General features: G+C 49.0%; 5 protein-coding genes across 5 annotated transcripts in view; 3 read left to right on the forward strand and 2 right to left on the reverse strand.

Annotated features, from left to right (window-relative positions):
• Positions 1–526, forward strand: part of BO95DRAFT_458329 (uncharacterized protein) — a gene marked incomplete at both ends in the record, with an annotated part of 2912 nt that extends 2386 nt beyond the window's left edge. Inside the window, 2 exons of the mRNA XM_025588541.1 lie at positions 49–224; positions 281–526. Of these exons, the coding sequence (XP_025448103.1) occupies positions 49–224; positions 281–526 (422 nt within the window). The remainder of the gene's footprint in view (positions 1–48; positions 225–280) is intronic.
• A 357-nt stretch (positions 527–883) lies between these two features.
• Positions 884–1337, forward strand: BO95DRAFT_6977 (uncharacterized protein). The gene has a single exon (XM_025592148.1). It carries the CDS (start codon positions 989–991, stop codon positions 1223–1225), a length of 237 nt encoding a protein of 78 aa, XP_025448104.1. The 5' UTR covers positions 884–988; the 3' UTR covers positions 1226–1337.
• A 12179-nt stretch (positions 1338–13516) lies between these two features.
• Positions 13517–14703, forward strand: BO95DRAFT_426804 (homeobox domain-containing protein; the record flags this gene model as incomplete). Its single annotated transcript, XM_025584763.1, has 3 exons — positions 13517–13582; positions 13679–14473; positions 14536–14703. 3 exons carry the CDS (start codon positions 13517–13519, stop codon positions 14701–14703), a joined length of 1029 nt encoding a protein of 342 aa, XP_025448105.1.
• Positions 14704–17045: 2342 nt separating this feature from the next.
• BO95DRAFT_7122 (uncharacterized protein) lies at positions 17046–17979 on the reverse strand. Its single transcript, XM_025592160.1, has 3 exons — positions 17582–17979; positions 17291–17468; positions 17046–17198 (listed from the first exon to the last, which is right to left on the reverse strand). Exons 1-2 carry the CDS (start codon positions 17832–17834, stop codon positions 17335–17337), a joined length of 387 nt encoding a protein of 128 aa, XP_025448106.1. The 5' UTR covers positions 17835–17979; the 3' UTR covers positions 17046–17198; positions 17291–17334.
• Positions 17980–22072: 4093 nt separating this feature from the next.
• On the reverse strand, positions 22073–23773 carry BO95DRAFT_426805 (uncharacterized protein; the record flags this gene model as incomplete). Its single annotated transcript, XM_025584764.1, has 6 exons — positions 22073–22312; position 22652; positions 22939–23337; positions 23428–23570; positions 23687–23708; positions 23754–23773. The coding sequence occupies 6 exons, from the start codon at positions 23771–23773 to the stop codon at positions 22073–22075; spliced, it is 825 nt and encodes a 274-aa protein (XP_025448107.1).
• Positions 23774–23784: the final 11 nt, after the last annotated feature.

A 23784-nucleotide genomic window follows, 5' to 3' on the forward strand; every position in this document is an offset into this window, starting at 1 on the left:
TAGCTCTTTTACCAGCTCTAGCTCTGACAATAGCTCTGCTGGCTCTAGCTCTGGCAATGGCTCTTCTTCCGGTGCTAGTGCTGCATTTGGATATGCCTCTGGATCTGCCTCTGGATCTGCCTCTGGATCTGCCTCTGGATCTGCCTCTGGATCTAGCTCTGATACTGCTCCTGTCACTGTCAGTGGTGTCTCGCCAGTGTCTGAGTCTGGAGACCATACTGGAAGTGAATCTGAGCAGGAGGGAACCACCTACAAGGCACCTAGCTCAGCTAACTCTCAGACCATTGGTGCTGCTGGGGGCAAGAACATTTCTGCTCCTGCCTCGTCTAGTACTGGCTTCCAAAGGATCTACAGCAGCACTCCGACGGCTGCGTCTTCCACTGCTCAAGTGACCGCAGTCTCAACCGCGTCTAGTGCAGCTGGTGCTCTTTTCACCGGTGCGGCTTCCGCCATGCACATGACAAATGGGCAAATGATTGGATCCCTTGCCGGTGGATTGGTCTCTATGCTCCTCATGTTTGTCTAAGGAGCACGCCACTATGTTGCCCAGACACTTTTATCAGTAATGGCTGTCCGAGACCCGACACTTTTGCCTGTCATCGTCTCCTTGTTCATACCTACTATAATAGTCTTTGTACAAAGATGAATGTATATTCATTTTATGAAATAATATCTCCTAATGAAGCGATATGATCCAGTCTGTTCATTGTAAGTGGCACTGAGGATATGCCAAGGTAGATGACACTGGAGATGCCAATGCAGCGCTGAGAGGCAGCGGTCGGTGAGAAGACTGAGGTACCAATGATGATGGTAGCCCTTGCTTATTGGAATATAAAAGCCTTCGTCTTGCTCACGATTTTCATCTTGCCAACCAATCAGAGTTCCTGTCTTCACTCATGATTCAGTGTTATCTTGAGTACATCAAGCTTGCCACGCACCAGACATTGGAAACCGCATCATCACGATCCCCGAAGTAGAGTAGAGCCAGATGATAACAACGAGATCGATACTGTCTGCCAGTAGAATCACTGCCTTCCTCGCAGCCTCCCAAGGAGAAATGTACTTCTATATATCCCGAATCAGATACAGGATACTAGGTACGGGTAAGTTCCCCGGCGCAAGGAACCAAGACCGGCTGGGGCTGGCATTTCAGCAGCGTGCTCATGCTCGGCTAAATATGACGAGCGTGTCTAACAATCTGCGCGGACAGAGATCGAGTTGTTGACTGTTGTGCAACATCAAAATGTCAATATGAGGTAGAGAGAAGGGTTAGACCAAACATGGAGTGCGGAAGTCGTGATCACGGTATCTTGAAGTCTGGACTTCGGAGATCCTGGGGTGGACTTTGATGGCTTTTTTGAGCCGAAGTATGTGTATATATATATATATATATATATATGTATGTGTATGTGTGTGTGTGTGTATGTGTATGTGTATGTGTGTCAATCTGCTGCTGCTGCTCCTGCCGTAGACGTCACGGGCAAAAGATATCTCGACGGGGCATGTGGTTCACCCGTCTATATCGAAGTATAGTACACACCAAGTCCCACGGTGTGGGTAGGGAAAGACCCGACAGCGCACATAGTGTTAGTTTGTATTTTAATGAGAGTATTTGATGGGAAGTAGCTTGCTAGTTCTATCATGCGTATGAGATAGTCTAGCAGGCTCTGTGAACATCTTATATCTCTTGAGTACCTGGTGACTTGGAAGGAGCTTGGCATTCAACTGCTACATATACCGAATTCTAGGCAGGTCATTGGCCGGGCATCAATCAGGCGCGAGCGAGATCGGGTTGGGTTGTAGTAGTAGTAGTAGTAGTAGTAGTAGTAGTAGTAGTAGTAGTAGTAGTAGTAGTAGTTGCTGTGGGGATATATTCGGGGATTATGAGGAAGGAAGGGAAGGATTGCTACCTGGGATGGTAGCAGAATATGAGCATGATCGTTTCATATATCCATTGTCATGATGGCACCTCCATAACCACCAGGCCAAAGGCATTAATCAGGATTAGGTGACATCAAGACGGGATGGAATCCATCATGGGCAGAGTGGTACGTGTGCACGCTCAATGGTTGAAACCCCTGCCTGTCACATACTGAGTACTGGCAGCGGCCTGCCCGTGACACTTCCATTCTTCCCACTTCGGAAGGACTGCAAGTGGTCACGGGGTATTACCCGTGGCCTAGCTGAGCGAGGTCTTCGTGCCCGACGCTTGACAGATTTACAATGTTGATGCTCTTGCGATCGATCCTTCCTCACGTGTTTCAGATCTCCATGGGAGGAGATGGAAACAAGGAGGATTGCCCGATTAAAGCCGGAGGCCTAAGAATAGACTTGCAGATGCGATGACTGGTAAAGTGCTGTGATGACCGTCTCGCAAATGGTGATCGTCCGCCTGTAGAGCCACTTACACATCTACGCATGGTCTTCCGCGGACTGTCAACGGCAATGATCTGAAGCAATGTGGTGGGGGGTCGCATCAAACCACCCTTCGAAGGATCACTGATGCTACCAGTGACAACCAGAAGGGGGGGTTGGGGGAGGCAAGGGAGCAAAACGGGTTGGAATCTAGAGTCGCTAGCCACTTGTTTCTACGACTATGATCATCCAGAAACCCGCATACTTCCTTCCTTCCTTCCTTCCTTCCTTCCTTCCCCCACTATCCCGTGTCAGCAGTGACAAGTCCTGGGGAGACAAGACGTGCACGCGGCAGTTTCAGAAGAGTCTCAGGATTTCATGATGCGCACAGATCGAAGTAGCCCCGTTGACGCATCTCAGAACTTTTGGAATTGGCTGGTTCTCGGTTGTTTCAAGTCACACACCCACACACACGGCATACCTCGAGAGGATCTGAGACGTTTTAGACAGAAGAACCAGACCTCCAAACATAGAAGCATCTGTCCCCCATCTCTGGCACCTCCTCGTCTAATGCTCCGATTTCATCCATGGCCGTCATCTGCGATAGAAGACACACAGAGAGAGAAACGGGTGCCTGATTCGTAGTGGGGAAAAGAGGCTTGCCAACCCCCTCGTGTGAGTAGTATGCAAGTGACTTGAGAATGAGATAAACACGGTGAACTTAGTGCCAGGAACCTTGTAGGGTTGAGCCGGACCGGATGGATCGTACTTCTTTCTCGTATCGAGCCACAATGGAGATTAGAGTTGGAAGCTAAAGCCAAGTGGCTTTTTTCCCACCCCAAAGATTATCATGGACCAACTAAATAACCGTCTATTTTGGACAGCTGCAGGGGAGGGCTGATCGACAATTCATGGCACCCAAGTTCACTAGTAATGCATAAGGGAATCGAACAGCCACTAAAGGCCTTAATGCCCATCTTGACTTAGCGGAGGGTCGGAGGAGGTGAGGGGGGAGGGTCGTTGGAACATTGGTCGGAACCAAGGCACATCTCGATATGAATGCAACCGTCTCATTATTGTGGCAAACGCGAACGCCATTCGGCGTTCGAATTGCCAACCCTATCTTTCCACTCCCCCTGAGTGTTGACTCCGCCGGACCAGTTCATTTGAAGCGGTGGCAGATGACAAGCCTGGCAAGCACAACCACGCCAAAAGCATGGTTTAAGGCCTCAAACAACGGCCGTCAAGTCTATTTTGGGGAAGACCTGAAAAAAGACACCAAAAATTAAAAAAGCAACCAGAGCGAGCCGAAGCAGCCGGACAAATCGTCATGGCAGTCTGGAGGGAAATCCTTCGGATCCGTAGTCCGTAGTCCTTACCACCTGCAGGGGCAACTCGCAGCATCATCATCGTCCGTCGATCCTCCGCGTGCATGAAGACGAACTGCTGGGTCCGCAAGGCTTGAAGGGAGGGGGAATGGTTTGCAGAGTCGCAGGAGGAACCGACGGGGCGCTATTGGCCAGATCGTCCCCATGGTGTGACGCTCCGTTTACTGCACTCGGAACCCGGTGGTCGAGCTTGGTGATGAACTCCGAAGTTTTTCTTTGCCATGTTCTAGAAAGGTATTGTGTTTGGTGGGGGTGAAAGGCGAAGGACGGGGGATGTCCGTGATCGGTGATGCGGTGGCTTGGGGGAGCGAGGCAGATGGGGAATCGAAAGGCTTGAGTTTGAAACTAGAGATGCAATAGAGTCTCAGGCTATTGAAACGCCATTCTCAACCAGGCAGTTGGTATCTGCGATTGGGTTCGGGACCCAGGGAAAGGGGGGGGGATGTGGCAGACAAACTGGGGAATCTTCGGGGGATTTTCCCACCGTCGTATCAAACCATGCCGCAGCGGTGGGTGTGGATTGAGGAGGGGGTTAGAGAGAGAAGGAGGGGGGGAGGGGGAAAGGCATCTCGTGGGAGAGAGGCTCAGTCAGGAGGAAAATGGAACCTTGAAGCGGGTAAGACATCCTGGAACCGGCGATGATGTCAGTTACGTTCCAGAGGAAAGTTTCTTACTGAGTGCATTCCACTCTTTGAATGGTTGGTTGGATGGGGAACTCGATCCAGATTGGTGAGTGGAAGTGGAGGAAGTCCGTGCCAAGACGATCTCCCAAGTAAGGTTGAAGTCAACTGACGATGCTTGTTCCTGTTTTTGTGCAGTGGGCTGGACTGCACAGTAACTTATACATGTGTATGTACGGAGTAGTGTATAGAGAGGAGAAGAGGTGAAGAGGTGAAGTCAGCGACTCCTTTTTCCGACTCCGATTCGAGTCCCCTCTCGCCGATGCGGAATGCAACACTTGGTTCCTCCAACCAACCTGGAGCCGTCCAACAAGCAGTGGTAAAACGGGTGGTGTGCACGACAGAGGTGACAGGCAAGATGAGCCGATCAGCCAGTGCCAGAGTGCCAGTGCCAGTGTCACATCACCCACTTTCTCCCCTTCTGGCAGCGGATCCCAAGAACCGGGAACCAGCGGACGGTGACACGACAGCAAACACCAGAATGACAAATAATCCCTGGCTTCCCTGGCTTCCCTGGATTGTTTGTGTCAACCTTAGTCCACATAGCATATCATTCGAAGATATGACTTTGACAATAGTGAAAGTCTATTGTTGCTTTTAGTGAGACGTTGAAGTTGCCTAAAGAGGGAAGTCTAGTTTCAGTCCTCCAGTGAATCATTCAATTATGCTTTGGCGGTCAAGACGATGCTTCTAGAAGGATTCTACCAAGACGGAGGAGAAAAAAAATTGAAAAAAGAAAAAGAAATAAAAATAAAAACCGAGTCGGGATTTCCGACTGCCATTTTCTTCCTCAGAGTGGGTGGGTGTTTTTCTCCTCTTTAATAAAATTACCGGTTGGCTTAGTTGAAGGAGATGGGTAGCGTTTTGATTGTTTATCTCTGCTATGTGTTTTCGATGATTACTTGAACAACCTTGATTATTGATTTCTTCTCTCTGAATTCTTCGACAGCGATAGGATTGCTGAGCAAATAGGGAAGACTACTGGCGCCTTGCCAGATTAGGGCAAGGGGATCTTTTCTGCCATGCCGCTCTGCAAGATCCAGGCTGGGATCGGCACCCTGGTTCCAATCTCCATCCCCTGCACGATCTGTCTGGGATCCTGGTGCGACAGGTGCAGAAAAAAATAAATAAATAAATAAAAAAGGAACAAAAATCCACAATCAGAAATATATGTACTCGAGTAGCAGCCACTAAAGCAAGAACTGCATGAGACTAGACCCAATGCGGTCTCCCGCTGCAGGCTCCGCTCGGAAGTGGCGACTGGGCTGTCAGTTTCGAACCATCACCAGCCTCTCGGCGGCTTGGCTGGACGATGGTGCGCCGATGGCCTGCGTCATCGGTGGCTGTGGTCTTCGTATCGGCAGCTGATGCCACTGCTACGGAATACTTTACTTGTACCCAGGTAATTTAATTGAAAGTAATCGAGACGAACACAGCAATGACCCCATTGATATGTCTCCTGACCACTCTCGACTGCCTTCTCCATTACTACTACTATGTATAGACATACGTACTCTGTACAAGCACGATAGCTACACGATGATGATGATGATGATGATGATGATGATGATGATGATGGTGACGGGTCCAACCGCTGCCCATTCAGGAAGGAGTCAGTCAGTCAGTCCCCGCCCTTTGACTGGTAAGATAGTAACTAGTACCTATTGCAATGGTACTGTACTATTGAGTAACCTACCGCTATAACGACAAGGCCACGACTCAGTTCTCCGGTGATCCTCCGTCTCGGTGGGAACGCACTTAAGTTCCGTCATGGTCATGAACTTGACACTTTGCGTCGTTCAGTTGACTTCACCGACACTAGAGCAAGTTTGTACAGCCCCGGCGTCTGTCAAGTACCAACTGACAAATCATCAACGGCAGTTGGAATCGTGAAACTCTGATCTAGCGAAGCCACGAGGGCCGCTCGAATTAGGCTTGCACGCGAAGGATGCGACTGACGAGTGACAAGCGGGTTTGCTCGGTCTAGGGACAGATGGAATCGTGGATAGCTCACACTAAAGTGACTAAACTGCTAGAGTCAAAACGGGGCGGTCTCCAGGAGTCTCCAGCGGTCTCCAGTGGTCTCCAGCAGTCTCCAGCAGGGCCAGCTAAACTTTGACCATTTCCTGGTTCGAACCGAACTCTCCTGTCAATCGACGCGGGGCAGATTGCCCTCTGAAGAAAGAGGACAATGCTCTTTTCAGAAAGGCCCCGGAGACGGCTGTCACAATTCATCCCAAATTATGCCTTCTTGTGATCGCGCTTAGCAATGTCGAGATGTGGCATCTTCCGATCGCAGCGAATATGCAATTAGAGTTGTGCCTAACCAGATCGCCGGCATGCTCTTCTCGGCCGGCTTGCTGATCTCGGTGCCAAATGGGAGGAGACCAGGCCATAGTCTGGAACGATCACTCTCCACGGCCAACACTGCGCCCGCGAAAGAGTCGATGACCGATCGCAATACACAAAGTAAACAAGCCATTGACGCACGATGGCCGTCCGCACGAGTCGGCATGGTTTGGGGATGCGTTGCTGGCGGGAACCTTGCGACTACTCCGTACACTTACTGCTAACTACTAGTTAGTGGTCACTAAGTGCCTAGTACTCATGCTCGGCTGCTAATCTTAGCTGCTGGCATACCTCGCGCGCGATTTGACCAACCATCGAGCGAGGCAGTTGAACTCGCTGACGCTCTATCATCCCAGAAGCCCATTGATGACTGATCGGAAATCCTATCCCTCCAGCCCACGGAACGACATGCGCATCCCTGTCGCAGAAGTGACCGACCTCTCCGCCTGCCAGAGAAGGAGCTGACGGGGACCGCAGTTGATTGGAGTGAACCTGTTCCAGGGGAAAGACCAATGAACTGGGTCGCTTCAAATGGGTGCTTTTCCGATCGTCTTAAGGTGGTGAGTGGGTTACATTATCATGGGCTTGTGACTGGGTGCATCGAGTCAAATAAACCACGCTAAACGTAAGAGGGATTGCGACCGACACTCCATTTTTCAGCTCTGCCTTGTATCCGTGGCAGGATGCCTTCTCCAACCAATGCTCATGACCAAAAAAAATCAAAAGAAAAAAAAAAGAAAGAAAGAAATCACAACCCACTTGGTGAAGATCTTTCATGCATACCCGACCTAGACCATCATGTGGTGTGTTCTCATTGCCTGAGCAAGACTATTGGACCAGTAACCATGGGTCATCTCGCGGTGCTGCCCCTGTCCACTGTCTCGTCTGCCTGTCATCGACCCATTGTCGGATTGCCCTCATGCGCTTGTCACCACCGAGACTGGGGCTTAAGGTTTGGCCCATGAAGTCAGCGCCTGTCTGTCTGCCTGCCTAACTTGTCTTGACTTACCCGAAGTTTGGGACGGTATCCTCCTCGTGGGCAAGGATTCCCGGTCCATGAAAGAGCGATGCGATGCGGCATCCACATCACATCCGAAAATCTGTGAAGTTTTTCCATTCTATTTGACTACACATATTCCGTAGTATATGACAATTTGTCAATCCTCATTACCCCATTCCTCCACCCTTGGGTTCTCGGATCCTTCTTTCATCTCACCATAATCAACACGAATTCATATAGATTATGTGGGCGACCAAATGCGATCATGATCCCCACCTCTGAATATTATGGCCCCGCCTGCTCCTCCCCCCCCTCCTCCCTCTTCCTCCCCATGCTACTCGTAAACCATGATGTTATAACAACTGATATTTTCACGACTCACTTCTGATCACGGCACGTCAGTTCCACTTCCTACCCACATTCGAGCCGATAATTTGAGATGTCATATGCACGGGCGATGGATCTTGCATATTATATGGCAGGTCGCACCAATCAATTCAGGGCACTCCTCACCTCAATAGCGTTAGAACGGTAGAACCTCCTTCAGTCATGTCACCCACCTTGATCACGCTGCTTTCGTAAAGAAGGAGGGGGAAGGGGCGGTGATACGGAACCATAGCGAACATGCGGCTCTTCGAGTCAGCCAGAGAGCCTAGAGGGCCAAAACTCAATCCGGCTTCTCGACTATTGATTGATTGATACCAGCAAGGTGGCCTGGCCCCCCAAGATCGATTTATTTATCAACGACCATCAATCCCTTAGGGCTGTTCTACTGGATTCTGCCAATACGTTCCGAAACTCTATAGACGTAATAGTTAGATTTCCGGGACAGTTTCTTAGTAGGAGCAAGGTAGACAAATATATTGTCATTGTTTTCGTCTCTGGACTGATTTATGTCTGACGTACGGATGGATAATTTACATTGACCATTGACAAAGATGGCAGGCGAGTGGGGTTGGTCGGTCGGAAAGGAAGAATTGCTCCTGCTGCTGTGGACGATCCTTGTCCCGGAAGCTGGGATTTTTACCGTTCGACTTCGGTTGTACTTTTAGTTGTTCCTAGGTACATTGACACTGGCGCGCTTCCCCTTCCTCCCTCCCCCCTTCCCCTCTCTCGAATCCCAGCCTACAGCAGGCATTCGCTTCCAGTGCCAGTTATCCCAGTCATCCAGTCACTGTTCGAGTCCTTTCAGTTACCCCGCCGTGGGGAATGACTGACTGGCTCCCTGTGCGCCTGTCATTCCCTGGCTTTGGACCGATCGATCGCGATCATTCGCTCTGAGCCTTCGATCGAACCTGTCTCTTCAACAACCTTGCAGCGGGAGGGACGCCGTAGCCGTCGCGGTTTAGGGAATGCTGCAAGGCAAGTCGCCTTGGAAAAACCCTGGACAACACGTTGTATACGTTACAAGCCTTCCCTTTTTGCTTCTTTTGCGTCCTCTTTCTCTGTTTTCTTTTTTTTTTTTCATTCATTTTTTTTATTCCGTTTTATTGCTATCTTGGTATTTGGTGCAATTTTCGCTTTCTGAACATTATCTCTTCTAACTTCCTTTGAGGCCATCTGATCCTTCCTCGGATTGAACATGAAGTGTAGCTAAGGCTCCAGGCTTGCTTACCCATAGTCCGGATTGGGATAAGCTATGACTTGGGATCGCTTTGTCGGTTTCTGTATGGTCCAGTGACCGGCCTCCGCGCCTTTTTGACACCACCACCGATGTGGATCCAACCCGGCGATCTCTTTTTCCCTTCATGTATCGTGACATTGTCTCTTGTCTGCTTTTTGAGATTCTCGAATAATTGATTGGCTTGCGACAACAACCTCGCAGCCAAAAGAGAACACTGATCTCAATTGCAGTGCCAATATCTACTGTACTGCATTGTCCTATCGCCCCGCCTCCTCTCCGCGCGAAGACAAGGCCCTTTGGGCGAGGCCTGCAGCCATACCTGCTCCGGACCGTTCCTGAGGAAGAGAATTTGCTTCCTTGCTCCTCCCGTGCAGTTTTCTAGTGAGCTGGTGTTGTGTTGTTGGTCGGTTCAGCTGTCCGTTCGCTGGACTGCTGTGCCTACTTGTATTATTGCGCTTCCGGGATTCCCCCCCTAGTATCCCTTTCTCCCTTCCCCCGGGCTACCAGCCATTATTGCTTTGTACGACGTTGAGAGGTGAGTGGGTAGGCCAGGGTTATGGTGAGGCTTTATTACTTTTTGCTGCACCTCCCAATCTTCTCGTCTTCAAACAAGAAATGCGTGCAGGAAGCATTTTCCGTTGACTGAAACTAAGCGCGGTGGACGCTCTGGTCGTCAACCGTACCACCTCGCCCCCTCTTCCCCCCACTTGTCTACGGCATTTAATCAAGCAGAGACTGCAATAATTAACCCAGCGGGACAGTTGAATGTAAGGCAGGCCAGAATCATTAGACCAACCCAAAGGGCTGAATCAAATTCTCCCGCCACCGTATCGTCAAAACAAAAAGGCCTGTTTGTATGTCGAACGAATTATACCAGAATTCTTGAGGCCACCCTCATTTACCCCAACTCCTCCGCTGCTGTCTTTTAGCAAGCATCATCCTAGTAGAGGTACGGGGCAAGTGCTCCGCGAGTACTAGATTCCACCCCAACACACACCTCAGAAGCCGAGGCACCTACGCACAGATCACGTCTCAAAAAGTCGCCTACGACAAGTCAGAATCTCCTGTACCTAGGATCGAGGGTTTTGGGAAAGGGACACCTGATTTCTTCTACACGGTCGCTAAAAAAAGAAAGAAAAAAGACCAAAAAAATGTTTGGGAAGCAAGACAAACAAATAAGAACGGAAGTTAGCCTGGTTCTGGAAGCTCACTAGCATTAGAGAAGGAATGGAGTTCGATCGCATTCGAGTTCGGGTTCGAGTTCTGGGTGTGCCATGAAGGGGTTTCGATGGTTTGCCCTTAGTTTCAGCTTCGTTTTGCCCTGGCGCTGGTGCTAGCCTAGTCTGGCGAGCCGGGAGGGGACTGAAGAAAGATGGGGAGGGATGATGCTGTGTCATTAATCAATCAATCCCCTTTTCTGTTAACCCACCCCCAAGCCCCAAAAGTTCATCCAGCAACAACCGAATACTAATGAAACGGGCTTCTCAGACGTTCCCGGATGACACGGGTTCGTTCATCCACTATTTTGGTATGAGGTTTGGCATGAACCACTCAAAAAGCAAAAAACACAACACATTAAATAAAATTCAAAAAAGGAAGGCCAAAAAACATGAACCATGTCAATCCAATGAAAACATGAAAACCGAAGAGGAGAGAACGAGAAAGGCATGGATGGAGATCGGAAATGTGCAAACGGGGGTAAAATCGTCACCTCCAAAAACCTCTCTGGGCCTACTCATAGTTAGCATACGACTAAAATGTGGCATCTAGGATCTAGGATTCCTTGCGGGTTCCCAGTAGGCAATTTGGGGACCTAGCGCAGGGATGGTTCCTCATGGAATATGGATCCCCCTCTCCAAACTCCATCAAGCTACAAACCTACTAAGTACATCTCTGCGCTGGACAGATGTAGTTATAGTACAACCTCTCCATAGTTACCTAGTACACACCGGTTCAAAACACGGAGTACACCCGGAGTACATCCAGGGAGGAGCTCCAGTAGTGAACATGCTTCGACTCGAGCATAGCACTAATTGACTGAACCTCTAAAGTAGGGGCATACACAGCCTGGCCAGTCAGGCTGCGTCTGAAGACTCTGATCTAATCTTCTCTTGCCAGCCCGTTCTTCCTCCTTTCCATCCACCCCCGGATTATTTTCTATGGGTAGATACCAAGCCAGCGCTCACTACCTTTCGAGATTCCTTGGCATCTGTCAGGACTACAACCCTAAAGACGAGTCAGGTAGGGACCGAAAAGAGGATCAAGAAGGACCAACAATGAATCAGGGGAAAAGGAAAATTAGGATCTCAAAACGATTGAGATCATACGGGGGGGCCATGAGAATGGATTGACACAGTCATTTGATATTTATATTTCTCGATCATTATTACTAAGTTCTTTCCATCGTAGTTCCTTTCTCGACCTCTCTCTATTCTCTCTCGGTATACACTTCACTTCACTCATTTCTTCCATTTGTAGTTTCCCTCCCCCGCGCTTGCCCGTTCATTCTTCTCTTTACATGCCCATTATAAACCAAAAGGAGGGAGCGAGCAAGTTGAGACGAACCGTTCGTCCATCGTAGTTTTATGGTCAATGTATCCACTCCACTTCACCTCCCCTCCAAAGATCGTCGATTCTTCACTGGGGGTTTTCTTAGTTCTTAACTAACCCCCCCCTCCCTCCCTGTTCTTAACTACTTACCATATTATCCATGGTTGACGGGCTTGGCTTGGATGGAACAGCTGACGGACGGTTTGCGCGCGGAAGATGCGCGTGTTGTGTCTTGTTGAAGGGATGATCTGATCTGATTGTTCGTGTTTCTTATTTCCCCTCTTTTCCCTCTCGTCGTCTCTTGACCATGGTGGACATGCATTGCCTTCCTTATTGGGTGACAAGATAATATGTGTGTGTGTGTGGGCTTTGGAAGGATTTTTATATTCGGTCTACAGAGTAGTTTGTCTGCAGGATCTCGGAGGACCGCGACCTGCATGATCTGATCGATGAACGGTGCTATACATTTTTTTTTTCACGATTCAAATTCGGGGGGGGGGTTTATAGAAAGGAAAGAAAAGGTAAAAACATGGGCTACGTATGTAGTTGGTTAGTACGTGGGACGTGGGGGAGAGGATCGAGTTCTTCTTCGAAATAAGACAAAATTAGAAGTATAAAATTGATAGGGAAAAAAAAAGTGAATTCGAAGAGGGCATTGAAGGGAAAAGAGATGCGATGAAAAGGGTAAAGTGTAGAAAAGAAAAAGGGAAAGGAAGGAAGGAGGTGGATATCGAAGGGGAGGAAGGGGAAAAAAAAAGAAAAAGGAAAAAAGAAGTAAAAAAAAAAAAATTAGAAATTTTAGATTAAGGAAGGAAAAGAAAAATCAATTAAAACAAAAAAAAAAAAAAACAAATCAAAAATTAAATTGTCTGAACCCCGACAACCTTGAGAAAAGAGATCTGGTGTCCACCCAGCCCAGATCCAATTGTTGAGCTGCCTCACTCCCTACCTTGCATAACCTTGGTTCAGCTGTCTCCATCGTCATCGTGTGCGGCAATGTCAAGGTACTTTTAGACTCAGGCCCTGGTAACTATATTACTATTCTATCTCGCCCATATCTCTCTTCAAATCCACTAATTTCACCAGCAGCAGTCGCATTCATACCAAATACTCAAAAAATCCTACTAATCCTCACGATCCTACCTCCCTCTCTCGTTCCCCTTCAATTCTTTATCTTATCCTTCTTAATCCACTTCCATCCCCTCCCCCCTCCCTCTCTCTCACACCCCTCCTTCTCCTCCTCCACTCTCCTATCCTTTTTCAATCCACCAACCCCACCACCACCACTCACTACAATCCACTCTGGCTAGATTAGCCTCCTTCCTCTCGGTTTCTTCTCTCGATCAACATAAGAGAGACTTGACGCGCGCGCGCCGGATTGCCTCGTCATTCCAATCCGATCGCCCTCCCAGGATTGTCTGAAGAGCCGCAGGTCGGCTGTATTTACCCTGTCTGTCTTTGCGCTAGCGGATAGTCACATCGTGTTTCAACGTCGCCACCACCACTCTTGAGTACTTTACAGTCTATGTCCCAGTACCGTGATCTGGGCGAGGGAACTTCTGCTGGAAAAATGGCTATCTCATACGCAAGTGGAATGACAGCCGATCATACGCCAGCCCTTCCTTCCTTCCGAGAGGTGAGTTTGAGAGTCACAAACTACCCTGTCGCTGAGGCCTCCGAGAGTATATACCAAAAAAAAAAAACTAAACTGGTCTTGTTACCCCCGCTATAGCTTCTTCCTCCTCATCTCCACGATGAAATTGAGTCGACTTCATATTTTGCCTCCCGCCAGAATCCACACACGCGCGAAAGACCCCTTTCAGCTAGTTTCGACTTGACCCCGACTTCCCGATCTCTGTCCGATCGCCTGCCGTATGCCACTCCCTCGAAGCTACCATTGGCGGACGACTTCCGGCCTGGTGAAGCATTTCCGCGAGACAGCAGCAGCCCCCTTCATAGCCGCCTTGCCGGAAATCCCCCTCAGTCCGCTTCAGCCTCGACTCGATTTACTTCTCGTGGCCCCAGTCCCATTCTGCCGTCGATCCGCGATCTTCAGTCCCTGCCCGAACGGGGGATGTCCCCTTCGTCGGCTGCATTCTCGGAATCAAGGGGTTTGTCGCGACCCGAGTACGCGGCACAGGATTTTCGCGCTGGGCCTATGAGCGGCCACGGTTTTCCTGCGACCAACATTTCCGGCCCCTTAAATGATAGGAGGAGTGCAGATTCGTTTATGGGAGGCGCTGGGCCGCATTCGTTGCCCAACCAGGTCGCATACCCGTACCCCACGATGGCCTACCAGAGCGACTCGGAGCAAGTCACCCCGCAATCGCTATCCCACGCCCAGCAATCCAATTTTGGCATCCTTGGCGATCCGATCGACTCCAAGAATAAGCGCAGACGGGGCAACTTGCCGAAGCCGGTCACGGATATCCTGCGCGCCTGGTTCCATGAGCACCTTGACCACCCATATCCTAGCGAGGAGGATAAGCAGATGTTCATGACTCGTACGGGTCTCACGATTAGTCAGGTAGGCCGATACCACCCCATCCATGTGTCTCCCCTCACACGATTTGCTTATTCTTTCCTTAGATCAGCAACTGGTTCATCAACGCAAGGCGGCGACAGCTCCCTGCACTTCGCAACCAAATGCGGAACGGTGGTAATGACCTCGATTCTCAGCGGCAGTCACCTTTCAGCGATGTGGAGCATACATCTCCTGAGTCGATGCCGTCTCCCCACAGGGGCACGAAGCCCTGAAACATTGCGACCCAATTAATTCCGACGCGGAATCCCGACTACTGGTCACATTTGCCACGAAATACATCCACTACGTCATGAGTTTACGGAGTCCCTGCGACATTGACAACCGAATAGACATGAGCTTTTGCCGACAGTTGTTTTATTCCCTTTTTATACTTTCTGGATTGTCACAGAATCTACGAGCCGAGCCGAGTGAGGTTGACAAGACCACTCTTGATACCCTTTATCGTTTTCTAATCGACTTCAAAATCACTTTGCATGGTTCCGATCCACGGGGGGGTCATTCTTTACGCGCGTGGGAGCACGTCCGGCCCGCCGTCTACACAGCATTGGCGTCGCCTGGCTTCCTTAATCACTGTTTTTTTTTTCGCATCTGAGGCGTTTGGCTTGCGCTTCTCACGTTCAGGTCGGCATTTTGAGTTTTCATTCCCCTCAAACATATATTAGACGACCCTTTCTTCATCGATGCACCTGAGGGGTTTGGGTTTGGATGGGTCTTTTGCTTTCGATGAGCGCTCAAATGATCTTGTACAGTACATGGGTGACGTGATCATGTCAAGCTAGACTGCTTTTTTCCCCTGACTGTTCTCCTTCTGTCTCTTGTCATTTTTCCTATGTTACGAATCTCTTTGCATAATTCCCGCCCTAGATTTCCGAAAAAACCGAGAAGCATTAATGATTGAAATCATTGTTACGAAATACCAAAGCATAGACAGCGCAGGAGAGCAAGATAGACCTCTAACGAGCAACCACCTTGCTAATACTGAGCCTTTTGCTCCATCAATTATCTCTTCGTCCACGGTCAGGTTTAGTCAGCCAGAATTTACTTGCTTCCCTTTTTTCTCTCCCCCTCGAAACAAAGTAGGTACTACATTTTCGGTTCTTTTCTCCTCAGTGGCCATTTTGGTCTCCGCTGAACCATGGTTCAGTATCTCAAATCTCGCACCCGGCAGCCTGTTGCATGTCTGGCAATCATCGGCCCAACAATGTTTGATTTACGGAAACTACGCCGACATGCGTTGAGTGTGTTCGAGTTTTCAATTTCTTTGGCTTTTTCTGCTTTGGAAAAGAGATGCGGTTGGTTATGGGCGGCCTGGTTCCCCTCATACTCGAAGTATCTCAGAGTAAAGGCTTTCAACCCCTTTTCGATCATTTTTTCTTTTCTTTTTCACGCACAGATAACTATGTTAAGGGCCAGAAACATATTTCGCACAAGGAGAAGAGGGAGGAGAGAGAACGGGCCTGTATCCTGTCTGTGTCCTGTGTAGACACCTAGAATGCTCCACATTTTTTCCATTCTTTTTGCTTTCAGTTCAAAGCTTTTGCGGTGAGTGTAAATCTGGATGAACAATACGAAGGAAAAGGGAACGAACTGAGTATGCGGTTAGGACCCTTTCTCTCTATGCTGTTAACACGTCATGGTAACCTTTTCCCCTTTTCACATTGCTTTTCCCTCACCTTTTGGGATTCTACTTACCTTACTTTTTTTTCCGCTTCTGTCTTCCATAAAAAAAGAATCAAAGGACGAAAAAATCAAAAAGACAAAAAAGAAAATAAAAAAAACTCTGATTATTCGTCGCATTAAGAAATCCGATGAAATCCAAATCGCCCAGGTATCCAATCAAGCCTCAAATTCGGTCCCAGCCAGTCGGGACGGATAGATCGACCGACCGACCCTAATGACCGATTGGCACGAATCATGGGATGGGATGGTTGTCTTTGCTCAATACAATCATGTACCCGCCTACTCGCCTACCTATTTACCTACCTACTCTTCTGGGGGACTTTGGTAGTTCATCTAATTTTGTTTCTCATGCCTAGGTACATTTATCTAGAAATGGAAGACCACGGTCAGAGAGCATACAAATATTATAATCTTGGTACTGTGAGTCGGTATGTAAGTACCGGTACTGAGGTTGGGTTGTAGAAGGGGTACTACCTAGGTAGGGGCCCTTGACCCTCCCCCCCATCCAATCCGCCCCTCGTGGGACTGACTTACTACCTTACCCATGAACAACACACCACCACCACCACTAACTCAATATACATGACACTGGAGAGCATATTCCTCAGAGAATCTACCCACTACCTCCTATTGGACCTTCCAAACCGTTGTACGGTGTACAGAGGTAGAGTACCAACGTCCGCTGGGTTACTCTTTTAGGGTTCCTACATAAGTATGGTGGTTAGGTACAGTACAGATGAGAGCCAGAGAGCGAAAGAGCCAAAGAGGCGGCAGGCGGGGGAAGGAAGTGAAAAAGGACCGAGCGCAACTTGCTTTTTTTCTTTCCCTCGCTCTCTCCATCATACTGCTTCATTTGGCAAGGGGGGACTCTTGCGAATTGGTTTTTCCGGTAGGGCGAGAGAAGGGTGCTGTGCGTGCGTGCGTGCGTGCATTCTGCGCGCGTTGTGTTTGTGACTGTGTAGTTGGGCTTCTATTTGCTTTCTTTTGGGGCGGGGGATGGCAGGTAGGTTGTCAGTCGGTCGGTCAGCTGCTTGAGGAGGCTTTGCTTTGTTTTGCTGTTTGGTCAGGTTTATTCGGCTTCATGTTGCGACTCATTTGGAGAATGGACAGGGGACTTGCTCTATCTTTTTTTAAACTAGGGTTTTTCGTCTTGGTTCTCTGCCCTAGAGTATTGATCTACTGCCTTCACGTTTCCCCGCTTCTTTCAAGATGTAGTAGTCGCTGCTACCTTGGTCTCGTGCTTCGTGCTTCCCAGAGAAGCATGTTCGAGATGATTGATGAGGGGGCGGGCGGGCGGCTTGGGGAATTTTCGATCGCAACGGTCGCTAAGAAGTCAAATTCTACGTTGTTGTAGAAAACGAAGAAGAAGGGTAGAATATGCAGGTCGAATCTATATGCCTACTGACCTACCTATGCATAGACCACACAGCCAACGTCTTTCTCCCCCGGACTGGGCGGAAGGATCGGCCGTGTTGGCATGTATTGGAGACCAGTTTGAAGCCTTTTGATATGACGGAATTTGACGCCGATGGGGGAAGAGAGGGGCCGGGGGGGGGGGGGGGAGACTTACTGCATGAAGCACGGGGTTGGGAAGGGAGGGGGAGGATGAGGAGTGAAATACTGAGTAAGTTAACAGAAGGTGAGGGCACATTTTGACTGGCATTTCTTAAGGGTCGGGAGTGAAAGATGCTTCACAAAAACCGGGATTTGATCCGATCTATCACATGGCGGTGAATCTGACCGATGTGCATGGAGGATCCCGGGCTGGGTAGACGTCACCTTTAATGCGAGGGGGGAGGGAAAGGGTGAGGAGAAGGGAGGGTGATCGGACCCCCGCGTACAGGGAGATGTGGAGAGACAGCGAATTGTACTGCAGATAAGTAAGTATGTATGTATGTGTTATTGATCGGAGAAGAAGAGCAGGAAGACGAGGTGTGGTGACAGGAATGTATTCATGCTTACATTAAGTATACTAAGTCAACTTAATTTAGTTACTACTGAACTGGGCTGCCACTTTCCCTTCGACTCAACTTGGCGCTGCTTTTTGCTCACGAAGGAGCCAAGAGCGTGGGAGGAGCATAGAAGTGCGTGTCTGGAATAATCCTGAGCGGCGGTCAAGGATCACTCCGGGAGCGGCTCTTAAGAGATAGTGTCAGTCGGACCATTGCCCTACCTAAACAGCATGTAAGCGTTCATCTAAGTTAATGCGTGCTACTCATGTGACTCAAATATATTGCGCACGACTACGGAAATCTGTCTCGTGGAGCTCCTCGACACCATACGACGGATGTGATATAGACAAGCAAAAGACAGTACTAAACTTCTCGTTAAGAGTATGGCGCCGAAGTCTTGTATGTGCCGGTCAAGATCGTGCCAACATTTCCTATGTGCTCCGGCGCTACTCGTCCATTCCCCCATTTTCATACAGTAGCCCGGGTAAACAACTTCCTCTCGGCCCAGCAGGAGGGACGGCGCCCTCGGCCAACTGCCGGGCGTAGTGCATGTGGCCACTATTCTTGCTGGTATGAAAAAAGGAATGGGATCTGGGTTAAAGGAGGTTAAAGTAGGCCTACCTCACGAAAGTTATGATTTGCTGTTGCTCACTGTACAATTGCAGCTTGTTGTTGGATTATATCCTTCTCCTAATCTATTCTAGAACATCAATATGAAATCTTCCAAGCATGTTATTGATATAGGATGTAGGAGACATGTATAGACTTTATACCAGTCTTTAGCTTTCTTCCATACCGACATACTCGCCATCATCCAGATTATCAGCAGGAAGGATAAATTCTGTTATATGATCGAGGATACAAAATATCTTACTTTCTTGATAAGTGTTGTGGAAGCTCTGCTAACTTAATAGGAAAGTTCGAGGACTCAAGGCTATTCACCATAGTATGCGCACGGTTTAGAGAGCTTGCTCTAATCATATGGTGAGCGAGCGGGAGCGACCGGAGTTTCAAGTGCGTGCTCTGTGAGCGATCTGTGTGTGCTCTGGACACACGGATCGCCCATATACCATCCTGTGAAAGCGGCGGCATCCCCAATTCGGTAAGCAGACGGGGTTCCCGAGTCCTGTTACAGCACAACAGTTCATGTATAGTTTATCAACGGACCATGCTACTTAACTGTCTTCTTGTCCGCCTTGACATGCCTGCGCGCCAGCTCAACGGCGCGACTTGCACGCAACCATGAAGAAAATACGATGTAGGATTGCATGATTGTATCCTCATCATGTGTCTGAGTCTGTGGGATCATCCCATGATCTGGGAAGAAGACGCATGTCTGGCTTTCTGTCTGGCTTGTTCGTACATTCGGCCGACAAAGGATCAGTTGCAGTTGGACAAGAGGAATCCGTCAGGGCATTGAGAGTTCCCACACCCCCTCGTTGCGATCAGGGAAAACCTGGAAATGAACCCCATCTGCACTCCACTTTGCTGCAGCAGATCTCCCTTCCTCGAGTGATTTGTATGTACGTAGACAGGGATCGACATGATACAACATACTCATACATAAGTAGTAGCTGTCGTTTCTCGCTTGCTGTCTGCGCGACGGGGTTTGACAGACCATGATCACCGAGCATGTCCGCTAAGCTTCATCCCTGGCTAGCACTCTCACATATTTGTATACTCATCTAATTAATTATTTAACACACTCGCCCTTAGCTGCAAGGTGGAAGTCGGTAAGAACTCTCTCTCCTTCCACGATCGGTTTGACCTATAATGAATACTCTTCTACTTAGGGCAAAAGCGGAAAATGCAGCCGCCGCCCGCCACCACCTTAACTCTTCACAAGAACTGAACTTGAGGTTAATAACATCATTCAGCTAAGTCTACCTCACCCACGGACTACATCGTAGGTATGCTTCGTGCTTTGCCTCCAAATACCTCCAAATTTCTAGGAAGGATTGCCGGAAAGAGTCCGTAGTCTAATTGCATGAGACTATGTGCGGAGGATTTGTACATGTGGTCTTTCATGCACGCCATCCTTGTTTTTCCATCTGCTGCCTTTTTGAAACCATCTCCTTGTGCCAGACCCGCCTCGAAAGTAAGTTAGATCCTTTTCCCTCTTTGGGCCGATGCTTACAGCCTGACGTCCTGTCAGAGAATATGCATATTCGGTTGCCTAAATGCTTAAATGAGAGAAGGGCCTGATTTGTCGTGGGCTCGCCCTCCAGCGAGTTCTCTCCCCTCCTTCCTGTAGAATTTCGATGTGACTGGGAGAACGTGAGGGGGGATGCCGAGCGTCTGCATGAGACGAGCTCCCTTTCCCCCACTTGCATTGCGTCTTTCTCTCTCTCCCTATCTCTCTGGAAATGGAATTCCATTCCCCCTCCCAGTCCCACGGACACACTGACAGGAGGGACCCAAGAAATTTTTATGCAAGTCAGAATAAGTTAAGTAGTGATTCCGGATCTTTGCTATCTGCCCAACCTCCCACGGCCTTTTTTGTCAAATAAACTTTGGTCCTTGATTCCTTATTCCCTGATTTGCACCAATCGTTGCTTGTTCAGTTGAATGAATGCATTGAATTTATGCTGTGACAGCAAACGCTTGAATGGCAGTCGCATGTATATGTTCAATATGCTAACATGTTTCGCAGCCTAATTTGGACAGTTGTACATGTGCACATGTCCCGAGCACATATGTGTATGCAATCCCGCACGGAGCTCTTTTTACGAGTTCCCAGACTTGTGAAACAAACCTATCTGCTGGGGGAAAAGGCTTACATGCATCTGTACTGTACCACCTGGATTTGGGTTTCCCGATCCCCTTCCCTGCATGGCACTTCAGGGTCGGTGCCACTCCAGGGTCATGTAGTGTACAGTACGTCTTGTATCCATGCACAGCATACTCGGTACACATCGGTTTTCTCTCGGGTGTGACAACATCCCAGGACGATGGTTTCTCTCACACACACACCTCTTTCCCCTGTGCTCTCATTGGGCGGGTGTCCCATTCTTAGCCCTACGAAGCACCCTTGAGGACGAAGCGGTACGGTGTGTGCGTGTGTGTGTGTCGACGAGAGACTTGGCGAGATAGACTTTTTCTGAGAAAGGATGACTTAGTATGTATGTTTGTATGGTATGGTATGTAGCTACTGTGTTGTTACACCCTTGCCTTCTTCCCACTCACCCTCGTTTCTTCTTATTCTTTTTTCCGACATGTAGTATGGAGAGAGGTCGGAAATGCACGGGACTTATGGCTGGTGGTTTGGTGCTTTTGGAGAGATTGGTGGGGTGTCAGGAGATTGTGGTGATGGTACTGTACCTTGGATGCTTGTTGGTCTTTTGGTGCGGTAGATTTCTGCTGTTGAGTTGATTTGCTTGGTTGGGTATATACTATCCATAGCCTGTTTGGCGGTTTCAGGTGAGGTTGAGTATGGGTTGTATTTAGGATGTGGAGGAAGAGGATAGGGATTCTTTTTCTGTTGAAGAGACGTGATGGATATTTACCAGGGAATGTAAAGCTAGACTTATGCGCCGCTTCTATGGCAGAAGTAACAATCCAAAAGAGAGGTATCTCCTGCTACGATACTGTTTCGGAATGCTTCTTAGACTGGGTAAGACCTGTCCGGATGCCTACTGTCTGAGGGTCTCGCAGAGTACTCATTTATAACTGTAGAAATGTGCTATCTCTCCCCGGTAGAGTATGGCCTTCCGAGTAATAATCCAGTCTTAGGCTCATAATGCCCTCCTTGAAGTACCGTACCCAGCAGAATGCCCCAACAGCGGCCTTGCGACCTCGTGGCCAGGCTGTTGACCGCCCGCCGCGCCCATGTTGACATTTTTACTCAGATAGCCTCAAGTACCTGCACTTTTTCATCACCCACATCCTTCATCAATCTGACCAATACATTTTCTTGTGGAAGAGCGGGGCATGACCGAAGTATGAGCGATCAATTCATCTGCTTCCGGCCGAGGCAGAAATTCACACCGTACGAAGGCTCGTTGAAGCCAGTATAACGACCGATGAGGCAGATCTGCGACAGACACTCGGCCGGCGAGATGGGAACATATAGGAAGGAAAGGGAGGCAGTGAGGTCATTGACAAGCGTATCACAGATGTTCGCAGTGCTGGAAAATCCACCACCACTGATCTTCACTGTCTGACGCATGCGAGGACGATGCTCCAACCACTGTTCGTCGTGCCCAGTCGCAATGACATAGGAAAAGACCATGGGAGGAACCGAGCTTCATTACAGCCACCTGCTTTGATGACTAGCATCTCTCAAGACTGAACGAAGCTCATCGAACTTCAAACTTCCCTGTCTATGATGCAGAGAGATAACAGGCTTGAGAGCAACTTGGCCGCGGCTGCGGTTGACCGGACTCATGGGAAGTGACCTCTATCGACCGGGTGCTCGTGATCGCTGCAGTGAAGATGTGACCATGTATCCTTTCGCTATAGCCTTGAGCGATGCAAGGCTTGGCACAGCTGACTATCGATCACATTTGCAGGCAAAGATTCCACTCACCCTGGATGGCAGAAGTACAAGTGGACAGAGCGAGTGGCCGTGGCTACCTCCCACTTGGAATCTTCTAGACCATTAGGAAAGTCTTATCCCATCACCTACAATCCCCGCAGCAATCCCGTCCTTCCCCTCCCCGGCAATTGACCACTCCGAGGTCGGGGCGGGGAATTGACAGCCTTAAATTGTCAGAACGGGTTTGACCGCGATAAGGGGAGTCTAGAGGCGTATCGCTGGGGTAATGAGTATCCTAGTGCAGTAGCACGAGTTTCTATCCATCTGAGCAGACTGACCGTCGATCAGTATCTATGTGCGACACCACAGCAGCGTTGCGAGCGTAGAGCGATTGCTCCTCACGTCTATATTGCACCACTCTCCATGTAGATCCGACCTTGAACCTCAAACTTGACAGAAGACGAAATATAGTCGAATTTCGACCTGCTACCGATGAACGAAAAGAATCAGTGCTTTGCCTGCCTGAGAGCACAGATGCCGCTACAGGCATGGTCGAGTGTGGCAAAGTCAACTCGAAGCTGTCTCTGATTGGTAGGATCAAGCCCCTTGTCAAATCACATATGGAGTCAAGATTGCGAGATGATGTAGTCTTTGATAGGTCACGATTGCGTGCTAACGATTGGCAGACACTGAGAATATGCACAGTGGATGGAAGATTGTGGCTCGCATCGTAAACCCTATGACAAAAGTATGAAGAATCAGGGCCTCTCAGCCACACTTGGTGTTGTGAGTCCTATTGGCGCTTCACCATACATAGTCATGCTTACTCGTGTCGACTATGTTGACTGACTCGACTACCTAGGTCGCATTGGAAAGCATCACCCGACAGGGGCTTCTGTGTCGAAGTGACAAACGTGGGGAGGAAAGTTCCGCAAGTCATGCCATTGCTCTTTGTTGTCATGACTCCGACCTATCGTACCCAATAGATCGATTCGAGCACAACGATAGTTCAATTTCCACAGATCGATCGAGCGAATCGTGGGGCTGGCATGAACAGGGCGACATCAGTACTGGATCATTGCTTACGAATGACCTTATAAGCCAGCGTCTATTCGATGTAACGTAACAGATACACCCGTCCAATGCTACGCACTTTCCCGGTCCGAGATCCATAATCCCGGTGA

The sequence above is a fragment of the Aspergillus brunneoviolaceus genome (genome assembly GCF_003184695.1).
Source record: "Aspergillus brunneoviolaceus CBS 621.78 unplaced genomic scaffold BO95scaffold_1, whole genome shotgun sequence".
In the NCBI taxonomy this organism is placed as follows: domain Eukaryota; kingdom Fungi; phylum Ascomycota; class Eurotiomycetes; order Eurotiales; family Aspergillaceae; genus Aspergillus; species Aspergillus brunneoviolaceus.